The following is a 26,437-nucleotide window of genomic DNA, read 5'->3' as shown; positions in this document are numbered from 1 at the left end:
GCCAATACATGCCAGTCTGCAGGCGCGATATCAACCCAGAGAATATAGGACTGCTTTTTCTCTACCACATCACCGGATTCCTGACGCAAGCTCTGGACAATTACACCGGATCATCGTCGCTAGCTAGCTGCAACCAAGTGGCTACTACTGGCTAATACCTCTGTCCCGAAACAAGCACCAGTTAGCCTTGAGTTAGCCTCGAGCTAGGCCCATCTGCCGGCTAGCCGAAGAGGTCTACCTGCGAATTCTTGGGCTACAGTACCTCTTTTGCCAATTGGACTGGACCCTTTATTGCCGAAACGGAGCCCCGCCGATCCATCACGACTGGTCTGCCGACGTAATTGTCCGAGGTGGTTTCAACAGGCTTTTCCATTGCGACGTTTCTGAATACCCATCTGCTAATTATTAGCTGTCTTATCGGCTGCTATCTAAATAAATATACCGGACAATTTTTTCTTTTTTTTCTTGGGACTTATCTATCTATCTATTTTGCCAATTGGATCGATCCCCTCTACCACACGGAACCCCACTAATCTACCGACGGATACGAACGAGGTGGGGGAAAAAAATTATAATAATAAAAATAAATAAAAACAGACCTCCATCCTATGTTATCTTGCTACCGATAGCCAGCTACCCGGCCAGCTGTCTGGATCGCCGTGACCCCAACCAACCTCTACTCACGGGACCCTTATGATCACTCGATTAAGCATGCCTCTCCTTAATGTAAATATGCCTTGTCCATTGCTGTTCTGGTTAGTGTTTATTGGCTTATTTCACTGTAGAGCCTCTAGCCCTGCTCACTATATATCCAACCTCTCAGTTCCACCACCCACATATGCGATGACATCACCTGGTTTCAATGATGTTTCTAGAGACAATATCTCTCTCATCATCACTCATTACCTAGGTTTACCTCCACTGTATTCACATCCTACCATACCTTTATCTGTACATTATTCCTTGAAGCTATTTTATCGCCCCCAGAAACTTCCTTTTACTCTCTGTTCTAGACGTTCTAAACGACCAATTCTCATAGCTTTTAGCCGTACCCTTATCCTACTCCTCCTCTGTTCCTCTGGTGATGTAGAGGTGAATCCAGGCCCTGCAGTACCTAGCTCCACTCCTATTCCCCAGGCGCTCTCTTTTGATGACTTCTGTAACCGTAATAGCCTTGGTTTCATGCATGTTAACATTAGAAGCCTCCTCCCTAAGTTTGTTTTGTTCACTGCTTTAGCACACTCTGCCAACCCAGATGTTTTAGCCGTGTCTGAATCCTGGCTTAGGAAGACCACCAAAAATTCTGACATTTTCATCCCTAACTACAAGATTTTCAGACAAGATAGAACGGCCAAAGGGGGCGGTGTTGCAATCTACTGCAAAGATTGCCTGCAGAGTTCTGTTTTACTATCCAGGTCTGTTCCGAAACAATTTGAACTCCTACTTTTAAAAATCCACCTCTCTAAAAACAAGTCTCTCACTGTTGCCGCCTGCTATAGACCACCCTCTGCCCCCAGCTGTGCTCTGGACACCATATGTGAACTGATTGCCCCCCATCTATCTTCAGAGCTTGTGCTGCTAGGCGACCTAAATTGGAACATGCTTAACACCCCAGCCATCCTACAATCTAAGCTTGATGCCCTCGAACTCACACAAATTATCAATGAACCTACCAGATATCACCCCAATTCCGTAAACACGGGTACCCTCATAGACATCATCCTAACCAACTTGCCCTCCAAATACACCTCTGCTGTTTTCAACCAAGATCTCAGCGATCACTGCCTCATTGCCTGTATCCGTAATGGGTCAGCGATCAAACGACCTCCACTCATCACTGTCAAACCCTCCCTGAAACACTTCAGCGAGCAAGCCTTTCTAATCGACCTGGCCGAGGTATCCTGGAAGGATATTGATCTCATCCCGTCAGTAGAGGATGCCTGGATATTTTTTTAAAATGCCTCCCTCACCATCTTAAATAAGCATGCCCAATTCAAGAAATTTAGAACCAGGAACAGATATAGCCCTTGGTTCTCTCCAGACCTGACTGCCCTTAACCAATACAAAAACATCCTATGGTGTTCTGCATTAGCATCGAACAGCCCCCGTGATATGCAACTTTTCAGGGAAGCTAGAAACCAGTATACACAGGCAGTTAGAAAAGCCAAGGCTAGCTTTTTCAAGCAGAAATTTGCTTCCTGCAACACAAACTCAAAAAAGTTCTGGGACACTGTAAAGTCCATGGAGAATAAGAACACCTCCTCCCAGCTTCCAACTGCACTGAAGATAGGAAATACTGTCACCACCGACAAATCCACTATAATTGAGAATTTCAATAAGCATTTTTCTACGGCTGGCCATGCTTTCCACCTGGCTACCCCTACCCCGGTCAACAGCACTGCCCTCCCCTCTGCTACTCGCCCAAGCCTTCCCCACTTCTCTTAATCCCAAATACAGTCAGCTGATGTTCTGAAAGAGCTGAAAAATCTGGACCCTTACAAATCAGCCGGGCTAGAAAATCTGGACCCTTTCTTTCTAAAACTATCTGCTGAAATTGTTGCCACCCCTATTACCAGCCTTTTCAACCTCTCTTTCGTGTCGTCTGAGATTCCCAAAGATTGGAAAGCAGCTGCGGTTATCCCCCTCTTCAAAGGGGGAGACACTCTAGACCCAAACTGCTACAGACCTATATCTATCCTACCCTGCCTTTCTAAGGTCTTCGAAAGCCAAGTCAACAAACAGATTACCGACCATCTCGAATCCCACCATACCTTCTCCGCTATGCAATCTGGTTTCAGAGCTGGTCATGGGTGCACCTCAGCCACGCTCAAGGTCATAAACGATATCTTAACTGCTATCGATAGGAAACAGTACTGTGCAGCCATATTCATTGACCTGGCCAAGGCTTTTGACTCTGTCAATCACCACATCCTCATCGGCAGACTCGACAGCCTTGGTTTCTCTAATGATTGCCTCGCCTGGTTCACCAACTACTTCTCTGATCGAGTTCAGTGTGTCAAATCGGAGGGTCTGTTGTCCGGACCTCTGGCAGTCTCTATGGGGGTGCCACAGGGTTCAATTCTTGGACCGACTCTCTTCTCTGTATACGTCAATGATGTCGCTCTTGCTGCTGGTGAGTCTCTGATCCACCTCTACGCAGACGACACTATTCTGTATACTTCTGGCCCTTCTTTTGACACTGTGCTAACAACCCTCCAGGCGAGCTTCAATGCCATACAACTCTCCTTATGTGGCCTCCAATTGCTCTTAAATACAAGTAAAACTAAATGCATGCTCTTCAACCGATCGCTGCCTGCACCTGCCCGCCTGTCCAACATCACTACTCTGGACGGCTCTGACTTAGAATATGTGGACAACTACAAATACCTAGGTGTCTGGTTAGACTGTAAACTCTCCTTCCAGACTCACATCAAGCATCTCCAATCCAAAGTTAAATCTAGAATCGGCTTCCTATTCCGCAACAAAGCATCCTTCACTCATGCTGCCAAACATACCCTTGTAAAACTGACCATCCTACCAATCCTCGACTTCGGTGATGTCATTTACAAAATAGCCTTCAAAACCCTACTCAATAAATTGGATGCAGTCTATCACAGTGCCATCCGTTTTGTCACCAAAGCCCCATATACTACCCACCACTGCGACCTGTACGCTCTCGTTGGCTGGCCCTCGCTTCACATTCGTCGCCAAACCCACTGGCTCCAGGTCATCTACAAGACCCTGCTAGGTAAAGTCCCCCCTTATCTCAGCTCGCTGGTCACCATAGCAACGCCCACCCGTAGCACGCGCTCCAGCAGGTATATCTCTCTGGTCACCCCCAAAACCAATTCTTCCTTTGGCCGCCTCTCCTTCCAGTTCTCTGCTGCCAATGACTGGAACGAACTACAAAAATCTCTGAAACTGGAAACACTTATCTCCCTCACTAGCTTTAAGCACCAGCTGTCAGAGCAGCTCATAGATTACTGCACCTGTACATAGCCCATCTATAATTTAGCCCAAACAACTACCTCTTTACCTACTGTATTTATTTATTTTTGCTCCTTTGCACCCCATTATTTCTATCTCTACTTTGCACCTTCTTCCACTGCAAACCAACCATTCCAGTGTTTTTTTTACTTGCTATATTGTACTTACTTCGCCACCATGGCCTTTTTATATTTTTATTTATTTATATATATATTTTGTTTGCCTTCACCTCCCTTATCTCACCTCACTTGCTCATATTGTATATAGACTTATTTTTCACTGTATTATTGACTGTATGTTTGTTTTACTCCATGTGTAACTATGTGTTGTTGTATGTGTCGAACTGCTTTGCTTTATCTTGGCCAGGTCGCAATTGTAAATGAGAACGTGTTCTCAATTTGCCTACCTGGTTAAATAAAGGTGAAATAAATAAAATAAAAAAAATGATAAAGCCTTCATAAACCCTAAATAAATGTGTTACAAATCATCTATAAGCATATGTCATGCTTTTATAAAGGATTCATACATTTGGCCTAACTCTGTGACATAACAACCAATGTCAAATCTGACATAACCCACTATGTCAAATATGACATAAACCTGTGCTTCTCACATATTGGGATCAATTCCCTTGACAACCCATATGTAAAAATGTATTCACGCATGACTGTATGGTACATTTGTTGAATTATATTATATTTCACTAAAACATTAGTGCACCCACTAGGGTGCATAGTCAATATTGGACTTGATCTCAACTTACCCCAAAATATTGGTAGAGCCTTTTAAAATAGTTTGAAATTTTTAGCCTACTTCTGTTTTGTTTTTTTTTATTCCGTTTTCTTGGTTTTGGTTTTCCAGGTTTCGGTTTACCCCAGTTTTTTCACACTTTTTTCATAGAAAAACAACAGCATTTAATTTTCTGTGTTAACAACAATGCTTAAACCACATCAGGGGATGTCTTTTGAGGTCTGGAAACAATCTTACATTTACATTACATTTAAGTCATTTAGCAGACGCTCTTATCCAGAGCGACTTACAAATTGGAAAGTTCATACATATTCATCCTGGTCCCCCCATGGGAATTGAACCCTGGTCCCCCTGTGGGAATTGAACCCACAACCCTGGTGTTGCAAGCGCCATGCTCTACCAACTGAGCCACACGGGACCACACGGGACCAAGAAATGTCGATTTTTGAGTGTACTTGCCCTTTAATTCAGTGAGCATGCCCATTGAATGTGGAGTACATTGAGTGTGACATTGAATGTGATTCGGCCGCCAATGGAATGGGTGGCGTAAAAGGCCAGCAACACTCTGTATCATTCAGACCCCCATGAAATGATACCATACAGTACATTCTACAGACCCTACTGAGTATTCACTACAATTATTTTGCTGTTGCAGAATGAGTTATTTCTCTAAGCCAATATGTATTCCATATACAGTGATTCGCATTGTCTTCATTTATTTGACCATGGAACATGTTTTTAAACAGTCATTTAATGCATGTCACTTAAATATGAACAAATATGAATCATTGTTAATGTTTAGACAATTATTTTACATATATCATGAATGGTTATTGACACTTTTCTACTATTACGTGAAGGACTTTTATTTAGATTTTGTATTTTAATTTCGTGACCCGGAAGTACTTTTTTAGTGTTGTTGATGAGACACTGATTTTTCCACATTTTGTTACATTGCAGCCTTATTCTAAAATTGATTAAATATGTTTATTTTTTCAGCAATCTACAAACAATACCCAATAATGACAAAGCGAAAACAGGTTAAGACGTTTTTGCAAAATATATATTTTCAAAAACAGAAATTCATTATTCACATTAGTATTCAGCCCCTTGGAGTTTGCCAAAATGCACCTAAAGACTCTCAGACCATGAGAAACAAGATTCTTTGGTCTGATGAAACCAAGATTGAACTCTTTGGCCTGAATGCCTTGTGTCACTTCTGGAGAAAACCTGACACCATCCCTACGGTGAAGCATTGTGGTGGCAGCATCATGCTGCGGGGATGTTTTTTAGTGGCAGAGACTGGGATATTAGTCAGGATCGAGGGAAAGATGAACGGAGAAAAGTACAGAGAGATCCTCAATGAAAACATGCTCTAGAGCGCTCAGGACCTCAGTCTGGGGTGAATGTTCACCTTCCAACAGGACAACGACCCTAAGCACACAGCCAAGACAAAGCAGGAGTGGCTTCGGGACAAATCTGAATGTCCTAACATATCTAGATTGACCTGAAAATAACTGTGCAGCAATGCTCCCCATCCAACCTGACAGAGCTTGAGAAGATCTGCAGAGAAGATTGGGTGAAACTCCCCAAATACAGGTGTGCCAAGATTGTAGTGCCATACCCAGAAAGACTCGCTGCTGTAATCGTTGCCAAAGGTGCTTCAACAAAGTACTGAGTAAAGCGTCTGAATACTTATGTAAAAGGGATATTTCAGTATTACATTTTTTATGAATTTGCAAAAAATTCTTGAAACCTGTTTTTGCTTTGTCATTATGTGGTATTGTGTGTAGATTGATAAGGGAAAATAACGATTGAATACATTTTAGAATAAGGCTGTAACGTAAAAAAAAAAAGTCAAGGGGTCTGAATACTTTCCGTGGTCACTGTATGTGTTATGAATGACCAAAGGTGTCTAACTTCAAACTAAGTATTACAGGACACCACATAGTGTCAATAAATAGGTTATTAATATTCTGCTTATTTATGAAGGGTCCCTTCATGATCCGCAGGTGGTTACTGTAGGATGTGAGAGGTATTTCAATTGGTTGATGGACCTGCAAAGCGTGTGTGTGAGTGTGTCAGAACCAATATGATTTGGAGTAGTCCAACCTGAGACTACCTGTTCCCATGCTGGAGACCAGGGCTTGATTGCAACCTGTTACAATGGTGCCAACATTTTGTCGCTGATCTTCCCCGGTGGGGGGGGGGTGAATGTTTTTGTTGTGTGCATGTTTGTGTACTGAGGAACATGTGACTTGGTTCCAGAAGAAAGACACTTTCAATTTCATTATGTTGGTGGCTTTCATCAAGTGTTTCTTGTGGTAGCGTCGTCCCCAGGCTATTGCACACAGCACATATAAGCCTGTGAATATCTATCAACCAATTTGGCCTTAGTGGGAGTGACCATAGAATTCTATAGGAATGACCTTACTGAGTAAAGTATTTGTCATTATCACTACTTAATACTACTTAACCCTTCCCATTTCCATAATGTATCTTCTTAAAATTGTATTTTAAACCTAACCCTAACTAATGAAGTTTGATGCGCAGGTCCACCAGACCTTCTGCACATTTGGGTGGAAATGTCTAGGAATGAGATTAGGTGTAATGTGACTAAGATGTCATCCCTTTAGAGCGTATGCCATCCTTCAGCCCAAAATGTCACCCTTTATAAAGCACATGTTTTTATTATATGTCACATTTGTTATGTCACATTTGACATTGGTGATTATGTCACACAGTTATGCCACATTTATGAACACTTTATAAAGCATGACATACGGTTATAGATGCTTTAATACATTTATGTAGTGCTTATGAAGGCATTAGTAGGGTTTTAGGAAGCCTTTATAAGCTGAAAGTCATGTAAAGCGCAACCCTGTAGGTCAGGTAAAAAAGAAGCAGGGAAAGGAGGGTCAGCCCTGCACGATTTCAACCCTATTACGGAACAATATAAATGTTCTGGTCTGACCCCTACAGAAGAGTAGGAATGGTTTCATCCCTGACCCCTCCCCTCCAGGAACCAAATCTCTGTGACGACATTGGGCGAACCCATCACGGGCAGCAAGAAAAGCCAATCAGACGGCTGGAGCAGCGAGGATGAGGATGATGGGACGTTTGAAGCTAATGATCAGGAGATGATGTCACCTTCCTCAGGTACAGGGCAGGGCCGCCCGTTCAAGTCCCTTTTTGTTTGCCGTTGTGGCTTTGAGCAAGGGCACTTAACCACTGAACTGCTCCAGGAGCTCTTGCATCATGGCTTTTTCTTTTTCTAGCACTGTTAAATGGTTGGTCTACAAAAACCTTACTACAGGTAGCCTAGCGGTTAAGAGCCTTTGCTCTAAAGCCCGCTGGTTCGAATCCCCGAGCCGACTAGTTAGCAAACTGCCAATGTGCCCTTGAGCAAGACACTTAACCCTAATTGCGCCTGTAAGTCGCTCTGGATAAGAGGGTCTGCTAAATGACTAAAATGTAAGAACTGATTCCCTCCCCTCTCTCTCCAGGCCCACCTATAATTTCAGAAGAAGAGTTGGCCAGCCTAGCCATGATCAGTCCAGCTAAGACCAGTCAATACTCTGGGCCCAGAGTGAAAGCCCTGATACAGATACTACAACATCAACTAGACCAGCAAGAACTGGTCCGAGAGTTCATGGTGGGTATACAGTTTGTGTTCCTCATACACATACACGCACGCAAACACACACTAAGGAAGTATGCTAACCATATCATGCACGTTGGTCTGCCTTTTCGATAGCAGAAGCAAACATTTTCAGTTGCTGTTGTTTGTGTTGTTTGTTTTAGGCCTTGGAGCATCTAAAGCCATTTGATAACTGTCTGGTGGGGAAAGCTCCTGAGAACCGGGAGAAGAACCGCTACCAGGACATCCTGCCCTGTAAGTTCTGTTAAACTAGTTAAACTACAGTTCCTTTTACCCTGCTGTGTAGTCTGCACTAGAACTATCTAATCTGGGCTGGGGCTAGAGAGAACAGCTGCGGGCCAAATTGACACAAGACGTCTTTAATGTCATCATTTTCTGGTTGTAAGACCACAACCCAGTGGTCCTTGTTGCAACCAGATGAGAGGTATTTTTAATGACAATAACAAGACATCATGGGAAAGATGTCATATTTTGGTCGTTATCTGGTCAGATAATAGTTCAAGATAAGTATTGTTTTTTTGTGGTAGCTTAAAGGGGCAATCTGCATTTCAAACAATAACAAAGTGGTTTACCCCGCCACTGATATGGTAAACAGCTGAGGGATGGGGCTGGAGAAATGTAACCACTTTCAAATTCATAGACAGAGCTATGGATGCAAGGACTTACCACCCAGGAGATCAAGTGTACAGTTCTAGTAATGTTTTGAGGCTATACAGTGTTTGTTTACAATGACATTGGTTACAAACATTGGAGTAAAACAAGCTTTTATTTTGGGTTCTGATGGGGTAGCGCAGTTGAACTAAGCTCGTGAGGCATTCACAAGTTATATTCTTCAAGAATCAATGGGTATACAGTATGTTATTATTTAAAAGTAAAAAAATTGATGTAGCAATTGCAAGTTGCCGCTTTAAAGACATCAACAAAACGTCCTTATACAACCGGTATATAACCTGACCATAATATCGTCATTGCAACCAGTTTTGCTTGCTGGGCAGTGTTTATTCAAATCTTATCCCTTATTTTATGACTTCCCATATTTAGGATATTTATTTTCACTCACACTCTCACAAATGAAACATTTCTAGTCAGCATGTTTACAGTGTTGACTGATCACTATTACCTGAGAGGAAACTGCCACAGCACCCCTATATACAGCAGCTAGTGACAGGATGGAAAGAGTGTAACAGAAGGTATACATTTACAGGTGAACAGTGGAGCACTTGACTCCATACAACACACACACACACACACACACTGGACTACATGCAACATGGCAATTAAATTAAACTAATCCGATTGCTGTGGTAATTTACGGCTGTGTGAGTGATAGGTGAGGCAAGTCTGCTTGTCAGAGACTTCTCTCCCTCTTACAAGCTGGAGACAGAAAGTTCTCCAAATATACAGTCATAAAAACACTGAAACAGTTTAGCGCGTTAGAGGGTTTGAGAACATTGTCATGGGAAAAGATCAGACCTGATCCTCAAATGCATACACACACACTAGGGCGATATGGACAGAATATCATATAATTATATTTTTTACGGTATTTTATGTTCTTGAATAATAAAAGTTCTACATTTGCTTTATGAGTTGTGCATGACCCTAGGTTAGCAACACATACATTTTAAGTATTTCAATGGGGTTTTCGCCATTTCAATGGAGTTTTTGCCATTTCAGTGGGGTTTTTCTGATTGTTTCATCACTCAAACTTCAACCAAAAGTTTATCTCATTTGAGATAATTTCCACACTGCCACATAGGTATGCACAATATGGGCAAAAAATCTAGGTCTTATTTGTAAACAAATATTGCTATTTCCTTTTGACTGGTGATTTAGATCAAAACACTTGGGTGATCTGTTGAAATTATGGAAATATAATCATTATTCTTATTCTACAGTTAGAATGTACAGTTGAAGTCAGAAGTTTACATACACCTTAGCCAACTACATTTAAACTAAATTTTTTACAATTCCTGACATTTAATCCTAGTAAAAATTCCCTGTTTTAGGTCAGTTAGGATCACCACTTTATTTTAGGAATGTGAAATGTCAGAATAATAGTAGAGAGAATGATTTATTTCAGCTTTTATTTATTTCATCACATTCCCAGTGGGTCAGAAGTTTACATACACACAATTAGTATTTGGTATCATTGCCTTGAAATTGTTTAACTTGGGTCTAACGTTTTAGGTATCCTTCCACAAGCTTCCCACAATAAGTTGGGTGAATTCTGGCCCATTCCTCTTGACAGAGCTGGTGTAACTGAGTCAGGTTTGTAGGCCTCCTTGCTCGCACACGCTTTTTCAGTTCTGCCCACACATTTTATATAGGATTGAGGTCAGGGCTTTGTGATGGCCACTCCAATAGGACTTTGTTGTCCTTAAGCCATTTTTCCACAACTTTGGAAGTATGCTTGGGGTCATTGTTCATTTGGAAGACCCATTTGCGACCAAGCTTTAACTTCCTGACTGATGTCTTGAGATGTTGCTTCAATATATCCACATAATTTCCCCCCTCATGATGCCATCTATTTTGTGAAGTGCACTAACCCCTCCTGCAGCAAAGCACCCCCACAACATGATGCTGCCATCCCAGTGCTTCATGGTTGGGATGGTGTTCTTTGGCTTGCAAGCATCTCCCTTTTTCCTCCAAACATAATTATGGCCAAACAGTTCTATTTTTGTTTCATCAGACCAGATGACATTTCTCCAAAAAGTACAATCTTTGTCCCCATGTGCAGTTGCGAACCGTAGTCTGGCTTCTTTATGGCAGTTTTGGAGCAGTGGCTTCTTCCTATAGCTACTTTTGTACCTGTTTCCTCCAGCATATTCACAAGGTCCTTTGCTGTTTTTCTGGGATTGATTTGCACTTTTCGCACCTAAGTACGTTCATCTCTAGGAGATAGAACGCATCTCCTTCCTGAGCGGTATGACGGCTGCATGGTCCCATGGTGTTTATACTTGCGTACTATTGTTTGTACAGATGAACATGGTACCTTCAGCGTGTGGAAACTGCTCCCAAGGATGAACCAGACTTGTGGAGGTCTATAGTTTTTTTTCTAAGGTCTCGACTGATTTCTTTTGTTTTTCCCATGATGTCAAGCAAAGAGGCACTGAGTTTGAAGATAGGCCTTGATATACATCCACACATACACCTCAAATTGACTAAAATGACTGTCAATTAGCCTATCAGAAGCTTCTAAGAAGCCATAACAGCATACCACCCTGCATACCACTGCTGGCTTGCTTCTGAAGCTAAGCAGGGTTGGTCCTGGTCAGTCCCTGATGGGAGACCAGATGCTGCTGGAAGTGGTGTTGGAGGGCCAGTAGGAGGCACTCTTTCCTCTGGTCTAAAAAATATCACAATGCCCCAGGGCAGTGATTGGGGACACTGCCCTGTGTAGGGTGCTGTCTTTCGGATGGGACGTTAAACGGGTGTCCTGACTCTCTATATACTCTCTATATCTCTGTTTTGTCTGAGTTTAAAAGTAAAACATTTGCCACCATTCACTTTTTGTCTGAAACACAGGCTTCCAGGGAGGGCAATTTTTGGGCTTCACCATGTTTCATCGAAATTTACAGCTGTGTATCGTCCGCATAGCAATGAAAGATAACATTATGTTTCCGAATTACATCACCAAGAGGTAAAATATATAGTGAAAACAATAGTGGTCCTAAAACTGAATCTCGAGGAACACTGAAATTTACAGTTGATTTGTCAGAGGACAAACCATCCACAGAGACAAACTGATATCTTTCCAAAAGATAAGATCTAAACCAGGCCAGAACTTGCCCATGTAGACCAATTTAAGTTTCCAATCTCTCCAAAAGAATGTGGAGCTCGATGGTATCAAAAGCAGCACTAAGGTCTAGGTGCACAAGGACAGATGCAGAGCCTTTGTCTGACGCCATTAAAAGGTATTTTACCACCTTCACGAGTGCAGTCTCAGGCTATGATGGGAAATAAAACCAGACACCAACAGCTTTAAACATTTTTTTTGAGAGGAATGGGAGATTCGATATAGGCCGATAGTTTTTTATATTTTCTGGTTCAAGAGAGGCTTTATTACTGCCACTTTTAGTGAGTTTGGTACACATCCGGTGGATAGGGGCCATTTATTATGTTCAACATAGGAGGGCCAAACACAGGAAGCAGCTCTTTTGGTAGTTTAGTTGGAATAGGGTCCAGTATGCAGCTTGGAGGTTTAGAGTCCATTACTATTTTCATCAATGTGTCAAGAGATATAGTATTGAAAAACTTGAGTGTATCCCTTGATCTTAGGTCCTAGCAGTGTTGTGCAGACTCGGGACAAATGAGCTTTGGAGAAATACGCAGATTTAAAGAGGAGTCTGTAATTTGCTTTCTAATGATCATGAGCTTTTCGTCAAAGAAGTCCGTGAATGTATCACTGCTGAAGTGAAAGCCATCCAATGCTGCTTTTTAGTTAGCTTTGCGACAGTATCAAAAATACATTTTGGATTGTTCTTATTTGCCTCAATTAAGTTGGAAAAATAGGATGATCGAGCAGCAGTGAGGGCTCTTTGATACTGCACGGTACTGTCTTTCCAAGCTAATCGGAAGAATGGTGTAGCGCCATTTCCGTTCCAATTTTTTGGAAGTTTGCTTCATGGCTCAGGTATTTTCTGTATACCAGGGAGCTAGTTTCTTATCACAAATGTTTTTTGTTTTTAGGGGTGCGACTACATCTAGGGTATTATGCAAGGTTAAATTTAGTTCCTCAGTTAGGTGGTTAACCTCTCTGGGATATGTAGAACGGTAGCGTCCCACCTCGCCAACAGCCAGTGAAATTGCAGGGCGCCAAATTCAAACAACAGAAATCTCATAATTAAAATTCCTCAAACATACAAGTATTATACACAATTTTATAGATAAACTTCTTGTTAATCCAGCCACAGTGTCTGATTTCAAAAAGGCTTTACGGCGACAGCACACTGCGATTATGTTAGGTCAGCGCCTAGCCACAGAAAACCATACAGCCATTTTCCAAAGAAGGAGAGGTGTCACAAAAGACAGAAATAGCGTTAAAATGAATCACTAACCTTTGATGATCTTCACCAGATGGCACTCCTAGGACTCCATGTTAGACAATAAATGTGTGTTTTGTTCGATAAAGTTCATCTTTATGTCCAAAAACCTAATTTGAAATTGGTGCGTTATGTTCAGAAATGCATTGTCTCAAACAAACATCCGGTGAAAGCGCAGAGAGCCACATCAAATTACAGAAATACTCATCATAAACATTGATGAAAGATACAAGTGTTAAACATTCGATTAAAGATAAACATCTCCTTAATGCAACCGCTGTGTCAGATTTCATAAAAGCTTTACGGCGAAAGCACACTTTGCGGTTATGTTAGGTCAGCGCCTAGCCACAGAAAACCATACAGCCATTTTCCAACCAAGGAGAGGTGTCACAAAAGTCAGAAATAGCGTTAAAATGAATCACTTACCTGTGATGATCTTCATCTGATGGCACTCCCAGGTCTCCATGTTAGACAATAAATGTTTCTTTTGTTCGGCAGGTGGCAGGTAGCCTAGTGGTTAGAGCGTTGGACTAGTAACCGAAAGGTTGCAAGTTCGAATCCCCGAGCTGACAAGGTAAAAATCTGTCGTTCTTCCCCTGAACAAGGCAGTTAACCCACTGTTCCTAGGCCGTCATTGAAAATAAGAATTTGTTCTTAACAGACTTGCCTGGTTAAATATATATATATCCAATTTGTAAGTCGCTCTGGATAAGAGCGTCTGCTAAATGACTGTAATGTAAATGTAATGTTCGCGCGTTTAGTCTTGTAATCCAAATGCACAAGTCGCGGGAACTAAATCCAGACGAAAAGTCAAAAAAGTTCCATTACAGTTTGTAGAAGCATGTCAAACGATGTATAGAATCAATCTTTAGGATGTTTTTATCATAAATCTTCGATAATATTCCAACCGGACAATTCCTTTGTCTTTAGAAATGACAGGAAACGGAGCTCGCGCTCACGGCCGCGCGCAAGGCTTTCAGCCAAACCCCTGGTTCAAACAGCTCTTATTCGCTCCCCTTTCATAGTAGAAGTCTGAAACAACGTTCTAAAGACTGTTGACATCTAGTGGAATCCTTAGGAAGGAAGTCAGACAATCTGACCCCATTTACACTGTATATTGGATAGGCAATCACTTAAAAAGACTACAAACCTCAGATTTCCCACTTCCTGGTTGGATTTTCCTCGGGTTTTTGCCTGCAATATGAGTTCTGTTATACTCACAGACATTATTTTAACAGTTTTGGAAACTTTAGAGTGTTTTCTATCCAAATCTACTATTATTATTATATGCATATTCTAGCTTCTGGGCCTAAGTAGCAGGCAGTTTACTCTGGGCACCTTATTCATCCAAGCTACTCAATGCTGCCCCCGTTCCCAAAGAAGTTAACTGATTTTTGTACTCTGACATCCTTGGGTAGGTGGAGTCTGGAAGGACATTTATGAATCTTTCGGTTGTCTGAGAATTTATAGCACGGCTTTTGATGATCCTTGGTTGGGGTCTGAGTAGATTATTTGTTGCTATTGCAAACTTAATAAAATGGTGGTCCGATAGTCCATGATTATAAGGAAAAACATTAGGATCCGCAATATTTATTCCACGGGACAAAACTAGGTCCAGAGTATGACTGTGGCAGTGAGTAGGTCCGGAGACATGTTGGACAAAACCCACTGAGTCGATGATGGCTCCGAAAGCCTTTTGGAGTGGTCCTGTGGACTTTTCCATGTGAATATTAAAGTCACCAAAAATGTGAATATTATTTGCCATGACTACAAGGTCCGACAGGAATTCAGGGAACTCCTGAATAGTAGCAATAAAAAGTGATTGAGTAGGCTGCATAGATTTCATGACTAGAAGTTCAAAAGACGAAAACACATTATGTGTGGGAGATATGGTCACTGGTGTAACCAGGAGGAGAGGCCTCATTTAACACAGTAAATTCATCAGGCTTAAACCATGTTTCAGTCAGGCCAATCTCGTCAAGATTATGATTAGTGATTTGTTCATTGACTATAACTGCCTTGGAAGTGAAGGATCTAACATTTAAGTAGCCCTATTTTGAGATGTGAGATATCACAATCTCTTTCAATAATGACAGGAATGGAGGAGGCCTTTATTCCAGTGAGATTGCTAAAACGAACACCGGCATGTTTAGGTTTGCCCAACCTAGATCGAGGCACAGACACGGTCTCAATACGGATAGTTGAGCTGACTACACTGACTGTGCTAGTGCCAGACTAGGTCTGTCTATGTTCATAGATAAGATAAGAGCACCCCTCCAGCTAGCATGGAGTTCGTCACTCCTCAGCTGGCCAGGCTTGGTCAGAATGAGGGCGAATTATGTACAAATTCTATCTTTTGGGAGGGGCAGAAAACAGTTTTCAACCAGCAATTGAGTTGTGAGACTCTGCTGTAGAGCTCATCACCCCCTAACTGGGAGGGGGCCAGAGACAATTACTAGATGCCGACACATCTTTCTAGCTGATTTACACGCTGAAGCTATGTTGCGCTTGGTGACCTCTGACTGTTTCATCCTAACATCATTGGTGCCAACATGGATGACAATATCCCTATACTCTACACTCGCCATTTTTAGCCTTAGCCAGCACTATCTTCAGATTAGCCTTAACGTTGGTAGCCCTGCCCCCTGGTAAACAATGTATGATCGCTGGATTATTATTTTTAAATCTACTGCGTGTAATGAAGTCGCCAATGACTAGGGTTTTCAATTTGTCAGAGCTAATGGTGGGAGGCTTCGGTGTCTCAGACCCCATAACGGGTGGAATAGAGACTAGAGATGGCTCGGCCTCAGACTCCGACCCATTGCTTAATGGGGAGAACCGGTTGGAAGTTTATGTTGGCTGAATGAGCAACACCGGTTGAGCATTCCTACAGCATTTCCTTCCAGAGGCCATTAGAAAATTGTCTGGCTGCGGGGACTGTGCGATGGGATTTATACTACTATCGGCACTTATTGGTGGCTCAGACGCTGTTTCATCCTTTTCTACACTTAAATTACCCTGCCTAACGATTGCGTCTGAAGCTGGGCTTGCAGCACAGATATCCTCACCATAAGGCGATCGTTCTCCTGTTTATTATGAGTACAGCGACTGTAAAGCATGTTACTACTTAGCTTTTGCTGGTGGAGGTCCTGTAGAACCATGTCCAGATAAAGCGCCCGGGGTGAAAAAGTTGAATGAAAAAAGTTGAGCGAGGGAATTAAAAAATATATATATTAAAGTTGGCAGGTAGCAAAGTAGCATTAGCAACAAATCTGACCATGCCTCCATTTTGCTACTACCGTCCTATAGGAAGAAACTCAAACAAGACATGCCCATGACAAGAACTATTCAATGCTGGTCTGACCAATCGGAACCAACGCTTCAAGATTGTTTTGATCATTCGGACTGGGAAATGTTCCTGGCAGCCTCAGAGAATTACATTGATTTATACACTGATTCGTTGAGTGAGTTTATAAGGAAGTGCATTGGAGATGTTGTACCCGCTGTGATGATTAAAACCTACCCTAACCAGAAACCATGGATAGATGGCTGCATTCGTGCAAAACTGAAAGCGTGAACCACCGCATTTATCCATGGAAAGATGACTGGGAATATGGGAATATAAACAGTGTAGTTATTCCCTCCGCAAGGCAATCCAACAAATGAAATGCTGGTATAGGGACAAAGTTGAGTCCCAATTCAACGGCTCAGACACGAGACATATGTGATAGGGTCTAGAGCCAATCACGGACTACAAAAATAAAACCAGCCACGTCACGGACACCAACGTCTTGCTTCCAGACAAACTAAACACCTTCTTTGCCCGCTTTGAGGGTAATAAAGTGCCACCGACGTGGCCCGCTACCAAGGACTGCAGGCCCCCCCTCTCCTCCTCTGTGGCCGACATGAGTAAGACATTTAAACGTGTTAACCCTCACAAGGCTGCTGGTCCAGACGGCATCTTAGCCGCATCCTGAGATCATGTGCAGACCAGCTGGCTGGTGTGTTTACGGACATATTCAGTCTCTCCCTATCCCAGTCTGTCATCATGAAGTGCTTTGAGAGACGGTTCAAGGATCATATCACCTCCCCCTTATCTGCCATGCTAGACCCACTTCAATTTGTATACCACCAAAATAGGGCCACAGACAATACAATCGTCCATCACACTGCACACTGCTCTATCCCATCTGGACAAGAGGAATACCTACGTATGTAAGAATGTTGTTCATTGACTACAGCTCAGTATTCAACACCATAGTACCCTCCAAGCTTATCATTAAGCTTGAGGCCCTGGGTCTCAACCCCGCCCTGTGCAATTGGGTCCTGGACTTTCTGATGGGCCGCCCCCAGGTGGTGAAGGTAGGAAACAACATCTCCACTTTGCTGATCCTCAACACAAGGTTGCGTGCTCAGCCTCCTCCTGTAGTCCCTGTTCACCCATGACTGCATGGCCATGCATGCCTCCAACTCAATCATCAAGTTTGCAGACGACACAACAGTAGTGGGCTTGATTACCAACAACGACGAGACAGCCTACAGGGAGGAGGTGAGTTCACTCGGAGTGTGGTGTCATTTCTGGATATTTTGAGCCTATAATCGAACCCACAAATGCTCCAGGTACTCAACTAGTTTAAAGAAGGCCAGTTGTATTGCTTCTTTAATCAGAACAACAGTTTTCAGCTGTGCTAACATAATTGCAAAAGGTTTTTTTAATGATCAATTAGCCTTTAAAAATGATAAACTTGGATTAGCTAACACAACGTGCCATTGGAACACAGGGGTGATGGTTGCTGATAATGGGCCTTTGTTGAAATTTCCATTAAAAATCAGCCGTTTCCAGCCACAATGGTCATTTACAATATTAATAATGTCTACACTGTATTTCTGATGAATGTTATGTTATTTTAAAGGACAAAAACAATTGCTTTTCTTTCTAAGTGACCCCAAACTTTTGAACGGTAGTTTACATCTGACCATTTTTCTGATTCAGATTATTTTATTAGTCATTTGGAAAATATGTCCTCCTCACACACACACACACACACACACACACACACACACACACACACACACACACAGCATGACTATATAACTATCTCTCTCTGCCCCTCTCTAACCCCTCTCTCGCTCTCTCTTCCCATTCTCTAGATGATAAGACGCGTGTTCTAGTGGGTGATAACCAGGACTATATTAACGCCAGTTATATCCGTATGGAGGTTGGCAGCGAGGAGTTCTTCTATATCTCCTGCCAGGGTCCTCTGCCCTCCACCGTGCCCGACTTCTGGCAGATGGTCTGGGAGAACAGGTCTGTGGTGATTACTGTGTTGTGAAAAGTGTTTACATACAGTACATGACATCAGTGCGCACACAAATGTTTTGACAGAAAACATTTTCCAGTAGAAAATCTGCATTTATTATTGGATAAGTCCATGTAGTCCCTCCCTGTTTCCGTCTGCTTTCTTCTAGTTGATGCGTAATGAACACAATACTGGTGTGTCAGTGCTGACCTCAAACTAAAATCTTATAGCATATAATTGAACAGTACAAAGTTGTTAACAACCCTCCTCCCCCACTTCCCAGGTCTGATGTGATAGCCATGATGACCCAGGATGTGGAGAAAGGCAGGGTGAAGTGTCACCGCTACTGGCCAAAGAAGGTTAGCTGTCCCCTGGACACGGGACGCTTCCATCTCAGCCTGGAGAACCAGCAGATCCTGGAATACTTCCACATCAAGATAATCCGCATGGTGGAGAAAGAGGTGAGGGGGAGAGAGGGATGACAGAAAGAGAACACAGCTCAAATACGATCTACTTATAGATGTGACGGAGAAAGGATAGTAGAAAGCTGAAATATGTAAAACAATATTAGCACATTATACTCATGCTAATTCATGCATCTACTAAATCCAATGAAGCCGTTTCGAAGGATGCACAATCTCTCTCATTTCAATTAAGTCATCTCTGCCCAGGTTCCAGGTTCAGATATCAATCATCTCTGCCCAGGTTTCTGTTATGTTAAAACGCATTTGTACAAATATTCTAATTTGACATTTTATTGATTGATCAGTTGATTGATATCTGTTCCCTCCTATTCCAGTCTGGTAAGACCCACTTTGTCCGTCACCTGAAGTTTACCCGTTGGCCTGACCACGGTGTGCCGCAGTGTTCAGAGCAGCTGGTCAGGTTTATCCGTTACCTCCGAGCGGTCCACCATAAAGGACCTGTCACTGTACACTGTAGTGCTGGAATAGGACGAACAGGAGTACTGATCTGCACCGATGTCATACTGAGTCTCATAGAATACGATCTCCCGGTAAGTTGGAGCACACGTGCTCACCAATGATGTATATAAACGCTAGAATACTGATGCTATGTTTTGGCAATGAAAGAATTCCCCGTTTTGAATCCCCCGTCCACCATATTGGTACTCCTCAGAAGGAGCATTCCTCCATAGGATTGAATGGAATTCTACAGTATTTCAATTAAATGTTTCAAGGACAAAAGTACATGTACACTGTATTTAAGTATTTATTGTTGTAATGGGGACAGTAACATTAGTACTCTACAAATTCTATTTTAAAGGGGCAATCCACAGTTGACACAATAAAAGCTGATGGATGGGCCTGGAGAAATGTAACCACTCTCAAATTGATAAACAGAGCTATGTTCTTACTAGTTACTGATTTTAGGCACTGATAAACAACATGTAGCTTGTTCTTTATTAACAATAGTTTGACAGCTTTCTGATGAAGATGTGTTCTCAGAAATCAGTCCGTACTGACAGCATGTTTCTAAGCAATGTTGCGTCAGCTGTCTGCACTGTCTACTTTTCATGGAAATTGTTTTTCTTCAGAAATACTGCACAAAACACCGTAGCTAGATGCAAAATTGTGCAACTAAAACCTCTGTAAAAACGCCAAATTTTATTCCTGATTCATCAAAGATTAATTCTGAAAAAAGTAGTAGTGGCAATGTTGTTGCTATGGTGACTCAAGATGGACAAACAACAACAAATGTCAGGGTACGATATAGCGAACATAACACACCCACATCGAAGACGCAAATCTTGTTTTTCCTAATGAGAAGCAGAAAAGCCCAGACAATATCGGTTAGTTCAGAAGCTCTTCAATCTGCAATTGAAACATTAACAAAGTGTTTCCCAGCCACTGTTTCGATAAACTGAGGTATGAGTCTGGAGAATTGTAACCACTCTCATATTCAAACACTGAGCTATGGATGCAAGGCCTGACCAAAATTATAGTTTTTAATCATGTTTTGATGCTTTACAGTGTGTGTTTACATTCACTTTGTTTACAAACATTGGAGTAAAACACTACTGAACAAAAATGTAAAATGCTACATGCAATAATTTCAAGATTTAAAGATTTCAAGACCACGTTACAGTTCATATAAGGAAATCAGTCAATTGAAATAAATTATTTAGGCCCTAATCTATGGATTTCACATGGCATGAGCACAGGCATGGGTGGGCCTGGGAGGGCATAGGCCCACCCACTGGGGAGCCAGACCCAACCACTGGGGAGCCAGGCCCAGCAATTCTGAATGTATTTTTCTCCACGAAAGGGCTTTATTATAGACAGAAATACACCTCAGTTTCATCAGCTGTCTGGGTGGCTGGTCTCAGACAATCCTGCAGACGAAGAAGCCGGATGTGGAGGTCCTGGGCTGGCATGGTTACACATGGTCTGCGTTTTTTAGGCGGAGGCTTATGGTAAAGAATTGAACATTCAGTTTTCTGGCAATAGCTCTGGTGGACATTCCTGCAGTCAGCATGCCAATTGCATGCTCCCTCGAAACTTGAGGCATCTGTGGCATTGTGTTGTGTGACAAAACTGCATATTTTAGTGGCCTTACTGTCCACAGCACAAGGTGCACCTGTGTAATGAACGTGCTGTTTAATCAGCTTTTTGATATGCCACACCTGTCAGATGGATGGATTATCTTGGCAAAGAGTAATGCTCACTAACAGGGATGTAAACACGTTTCTGCACAACATTTGAGCAACATAATCTTTTTGTGCGTATGAGAAATGTCTGGGATCTTTTATTTCAGCTCATGAAACATGGGACCAACACTTTACATGTTGTGTTTATCAAATCTAATTTTGTTTGTCACATGCGCCGAATGGTTACTTACAAGCAATGCAGTTCAAGAAATAAAGTTACGAAAATATTTACTAAATAAACTAAAGTGAATTTCAAAAACAAAAAAATCAAAGTAACACAAGAAAATTACATAACAATAACGAGGCTATATACAGGGGGTATTGGTATCGAGTCAATGTGCGGGGGTACAGGTTAGTCGAGTTCATTTTTAAAGTGACTATGCATAGATAATAAACAGTGAGTAGCAGCAGTATAAAAACATTTGATTAATTGTTCAGCAGTCTTATTCCTTGGGGTGGAAGCTGTTAAGGAGCCTTTTGGTCCTGGACTTGGCGCTCCTGTAACGCTTGCCGTGCGGTAGCAGAGAGACACCGCCTAGCATATAGGTCCTGGATGGCTGGAAGCTTGGCACCAGCGATGTACTGGGGCGTACGCATTACCCTCTGTAGCGACTTACGGTCAGATGCAGAGCAGTTGCCATACCAGGCGTTGATCAAACCGGTCAGGATGCTCTCGGTGGTGCAGCTGTAGAACTTTTTGAGGATCTGGGGACCCATGCCAAATATTTTCAGTCTCATGGGGGGGAAAAGCTGTTATCGTGTCCTCTTCACAACTGTCTTGCTGTGTTTGGACTATGATAGATTGTTGGTGATATGGACACCAAGGTAGTGGAAACTCTTGACCGGCTCCACTTCAGCCCCGTCAATGTTAATGGCGGCCTGTTCGGGGCCCTCCTTTTCCTATAGTCCATGATCAGCTCCTTTTGTCTTGCTCACATTGAGGGAGAGGTTGCTGTCCTGGCCCCACACTGCCAGGTCTCTGACTTCTCCCTATAGGCTGTCTCATCGTTGTCTGTGATCAGGCCTACCACTGTTGTGTCGTCAGCAAACTCAATGATGGTGTTGGAGTCGTGTTTGGCCACACAGTCGTGGGTGAACAGGGAGTACAGGGGGGAACTAAGCACACACCCCTGAAGGATCAGCGTGGCAGATGTGTTGTTGCCTACCATTACCACCTGGGGGCGGCCCGTCATGAAGTTCAGGATCCAGTTGCATAGGGAGGTGTTTAGTCCCAGGGTCTTTAGCTTAGTAATGAGCTTTGTGGATACAATTGTGTTGAATGCTGAGCAATAGTCAATGAACAGCATTCTCACATAGGCGTTCCTTTCGTCCAGGTGGGAAAGGGAAGTGTGGAGTGCGATTGAGATTGCGTCATCTGTGGATCTGTTGGGGCAGTATGCAAATTGGAGTGGATCTAGGGTCTACAGCATGATGGTGTTGTGAGCCATGACCAGCCTTTCAAAGCACTTCATGGCTACCAACGTGAGTGCTACAGGGTGGTAATCATTTAGGCATGTTACCTTTGCTTTCTTGGGCACAGGGACTATGCTGGTCTGTTTGAAACATGTAGGTATTGCAGACTCGGTCAGGGAGAGGTTGAAAAAAAATCTGTGAAGTCACCTGCCAGTTGGTCTGTGCATGCTTTGAGTACATGTCCTGGTAATCTGTCTGGCCCCACGGTTTTGTGAATGTTGACCTGTTTGAAAGGTCTTGCTCACAACGGCTACGTGGGAGCGTGATCACACAGTCGTCCAGACCAGCTGGTGCTCTCATGCATGCTTCAGTGTTGCTTGAATCGAAGCGAGCACAAAAGGCATTTAGCTTGTCTGGTAGGATCGCGTAACTGGGAAGCTCGCGGCTGGGTTTCCCTTTGTAGTCTGTAATATTTTTTAAGCCCTGCCACATCTGACGAGCGTCAGAGCCGGTGTAGTAGGATTCAATCTTAGTCCTGTATTGATGCTTTGTCTGAGGGAATAGCAGGATTTCTTATAAGCGTCCTGATTAGTGTCCCGCTCCTTGAAATTGGCAGCTCTAGCCTTTAGCTCAGTGCGGATGTTGCCTGTAATCCATGGTTTCTGGTTGGGAAATGTACGTACGGCCACTTTGGGGACGACGTCATCAATGCACTTATTGATGAAGCTGGTGACTGAGGTGGTATACTCCTCAATTCCATTGCCTGAATCCCAGAACATATTCCAGTCTGTGCTAGCAAAACAGTCCTGTAGCGTAGCATCTGCGTCATCCGACCACGTCTAAGACGCAACAGTCAGCATTTGAGCTGGCCACTGTTTTTTCACAGAAACATCCTCTTGGCTCACGGATCCCTTTAACGTGATCATTTTCGTAAACAACCGCTGAATTGCAGAGCGCCAAATAATATATATTTTTTTTAAATAAATAAATTATTTTCATGAAATCACAAGTGAAATATACCAAAACACAGCTTAGCTTGTTGTTAATCCACCTATCGTGTCAGATTTTGAAAATATGCTTTACAGCTAAAGCAATCCAAGCGTTTGTGAGTTTATCGATCACTAGACAAAAACATTACGAACAGCTAGCAGCAATGTAGATTGGTCACGAAAGTCCGAAAAGCAATCAAATTAATCGCTTATCTTTGATGATCTTCGGATGTTTGCACTCACGAGACTCCCAGTTACACAATAAATGTTCCTTTTGTTCGTTAAAGATTATTTTTATATCCAAAAACCTCCATTTGGTTTGCGCGTTATGTTCAGTATTCCACAGCATTAGGCAGGTCATGAAGGGCAGACAAAAATTCCAAATTGTATCCGTAAAGTTCGTAGAAACATGTCAAACGTTTTTTATAATCAATCCTCAGGTTGTTTTTAACATAAATAATCGATCATATTTCAACCGGACGGTAAACTATTCAATACTACAGAGAAAGAAAATGTCGAGCTATCACTGTGGCGCACATGAACTAATCAAAGGACACCTGGCCATCCACTGACGCGTTTTGATCAATCTCGCTCATTTTTCAGAATAAAAGCTTGAAACTATGTCTAAAGCCTGTTCACAACCTGTGGAAGCCATTGGAACAGGAATCTGGTTGATATCCCTTTAAATGGAGGATAGGCAGGCAATGGAACAGGGATTTTTCAAAATAAGAGCCACTTTTGGGTTGGATTTCCTCAGGTTTTCGCCTGCAAAATCAGCTCTGTTATACTCACAGACAATATTTTGACAGTTTTGGAAACTTTAGAGTGTTTTCTATCCTAATCTGTCAATTATATGCATATTCTAGCATCTGGGCCTGAGAAATAGGCCGTTTATATTGGGAACGTTATTTTTCCAAACAAAAATTCTGCCTCCTAGCGTCAAGAAGTTAACAACTTTATGTTCTTAGTGTGAGCAGTTTATTTTTGGATGGAATGTTCAGACATTCAAATAAATAGCAACAGCAAAACACAATTTTCATCAATCTAAAAAATGTAGGCTACATGAGTCGTAGCGCTAACTGAGGAAAGAGTGAGCTAATCTGAGTGGTCATATTTAGCTAACTCTCAGCTGACAGAAACCATACTATAAATGAACTAATAGCAATTACTATTTACAATTCATTACATCATGGGTGAGCTCACCAGTGATTAAAATAAGTGAGTAAAACTCTCTAAAAGTCTATAATAATCTGACAGTGGGTAGAGTGTGTGCCCGCCACCAAGTCTGTTTTTCTGCCTCAACCAAAGATAAGTGAAAGGTGACAAGATGAGCTGGGTCTGTTTGCAGTATGCACATTGAAGGGGGTTAGTCATCTACTATCATTCACTTCCCATCATTCACTTCCGGAAGTTGACTCAAAAGACGAGTGAACTATCCCTTCACCTCGTTTTGTTATAACATCTTTGGTCTGACAGATGTTTACGTGACACCCACAATGCATTGTATGATGTCAACCAACATGGCTCCACACATAGCTGGCAATCAGCTTAGCATTAGCTCATCATAATCAGTACAACCTTTAAAACAGTATTTTACATACATATGTGTCCATTACAATCTATACAAGAATCAGAATGCATGATTTGTCACCAGGACTTGAAAACATGTGAATAAAACAGTAAATAACGAAATAATTACCGCACTGTAGCGGTATTGTTAGAGAGGGGTAAAGATGGGTATAAACCCTGCCGAAAGGAGAAAAGTAGGATATATAGAGTACCACTACCAGACACACACACATCAGCAGAAGAGACTGCCTAGAGCGTAGCCTGTTTGCCAGATAGGCAGTGGAGAGAAAATATAAGACACACCATATAAAACACAGATCACAGCACAGGGGTAACCCAACCAATAATAACTCATAGAATAATAATGTCAGAGCATTTTAACAGCAACTTCATAGAAACAATTTACAAGAAAGAACCCAGTCATCAAAAATTAGAGGATTTGCAATAATCTGTATTACCTACCAGTGGAGGAGTGCAGAGGGTATGAATGGGGGGAGGTTATTGTGTATTGTTCGAATAACAATACACAAAAACTTGCAAGCAACCTCCCATTAACTAAAATGTCATCCCAAATACGTCTAGCAGGGAAATAATAGTCCAGTGACACTGAACATCAAAGGGAAGCGCATTGATAAAAAGAAAGTCTCTTGCAGTGAAAAGCACTGGAGCGATAGAGGGAAGAGAGAGAGAGAGAGACAGTCTTAGCTGTTGACTTCAGGCTTGCAGTTGCACTGTCTGTCCGTCTGATGGTTTGTTTGTTTGTTTGTATGTCAAAGCTTTGCAACAATGTTGCTACTAATCCACGCGATCAATAACCGGTGTGGTCCCAAAAGATAACAACCACGACCTAGAGCGGTAACACCGATGATCAAGTTAAACACTTTACAAAATAAACACGCTGAAAATAAACAAGACTTCATTGCATTGCACACACTATCCAACTGCCGCGCCAACTAAGAGCTCCCTTCCAGAGAGCCGGGAGAGCTATCTTTATTTCCTCTTTCCTTACTACTGATGCGCTCTAAAAGTGGCAGCGCAGGGTTTCGCCACAACAC

At 42.3% G+C, this 26,437-nt stretch overlaps 1 protein-coding gene across 1 annotated transcript in view; it reads left to right on the top strand.

The window, feature by feature from the left end:
- LOC129853821 (tyrosine-protein phosphatase non-receptor type 13-like) overlaps positions 1–26,437 on the top strand; it is a 129,679-nt gene that overhangs the window by 88,075 nt on the left and 15,167 nt on the right. The window contains exons 29-34 of the mRNA XM_055920242.1: positions 7,760–7,896; positions 8,244–8,392; positions 8,542–8,632; positions 18,595–18,751; positions 19,027–19,204; positions 19,543–19,758. Of these exons, the coding sequence (XP_055776217.1) occupies positions 7,760–7,896; positions 8,244–8,392; positions 8,542–8,632; positions 18,595–18,751; positions 19,027–19,204; positions 19,543–19,758 (928 nt within the window). The remainder of the gene's footprint in view (positions 1–7,759; positions 7,897–8,243; positions 8,393–8,541; positions 8,633–18,594; positions 18,752–19,026; positions 19,205–19,542; positions 19,759–26,437) is intronic.

The sequence above is a fragment of the Salvelinus fontinalis genome, chromosome 1, assembly GCF_029448725.1.
Source record: "Salvelinus fontinalis isolate EN_2023a chromosome 1, ASM2944872v1, whole genome shotgun sequence".
Classification (NCBI taxonomy): domain Eukaryota; kingdom Metazoa; phylum Chordata; class Actinopteri; order Salmoniformes; family Salmonidae; genus Salvelinus; species Salvelinus fontinalis.
Note: the sequence above shows the minus strand (reverse complement) of the source record. Positions and strands in the feature narration are given on the sequence as shown.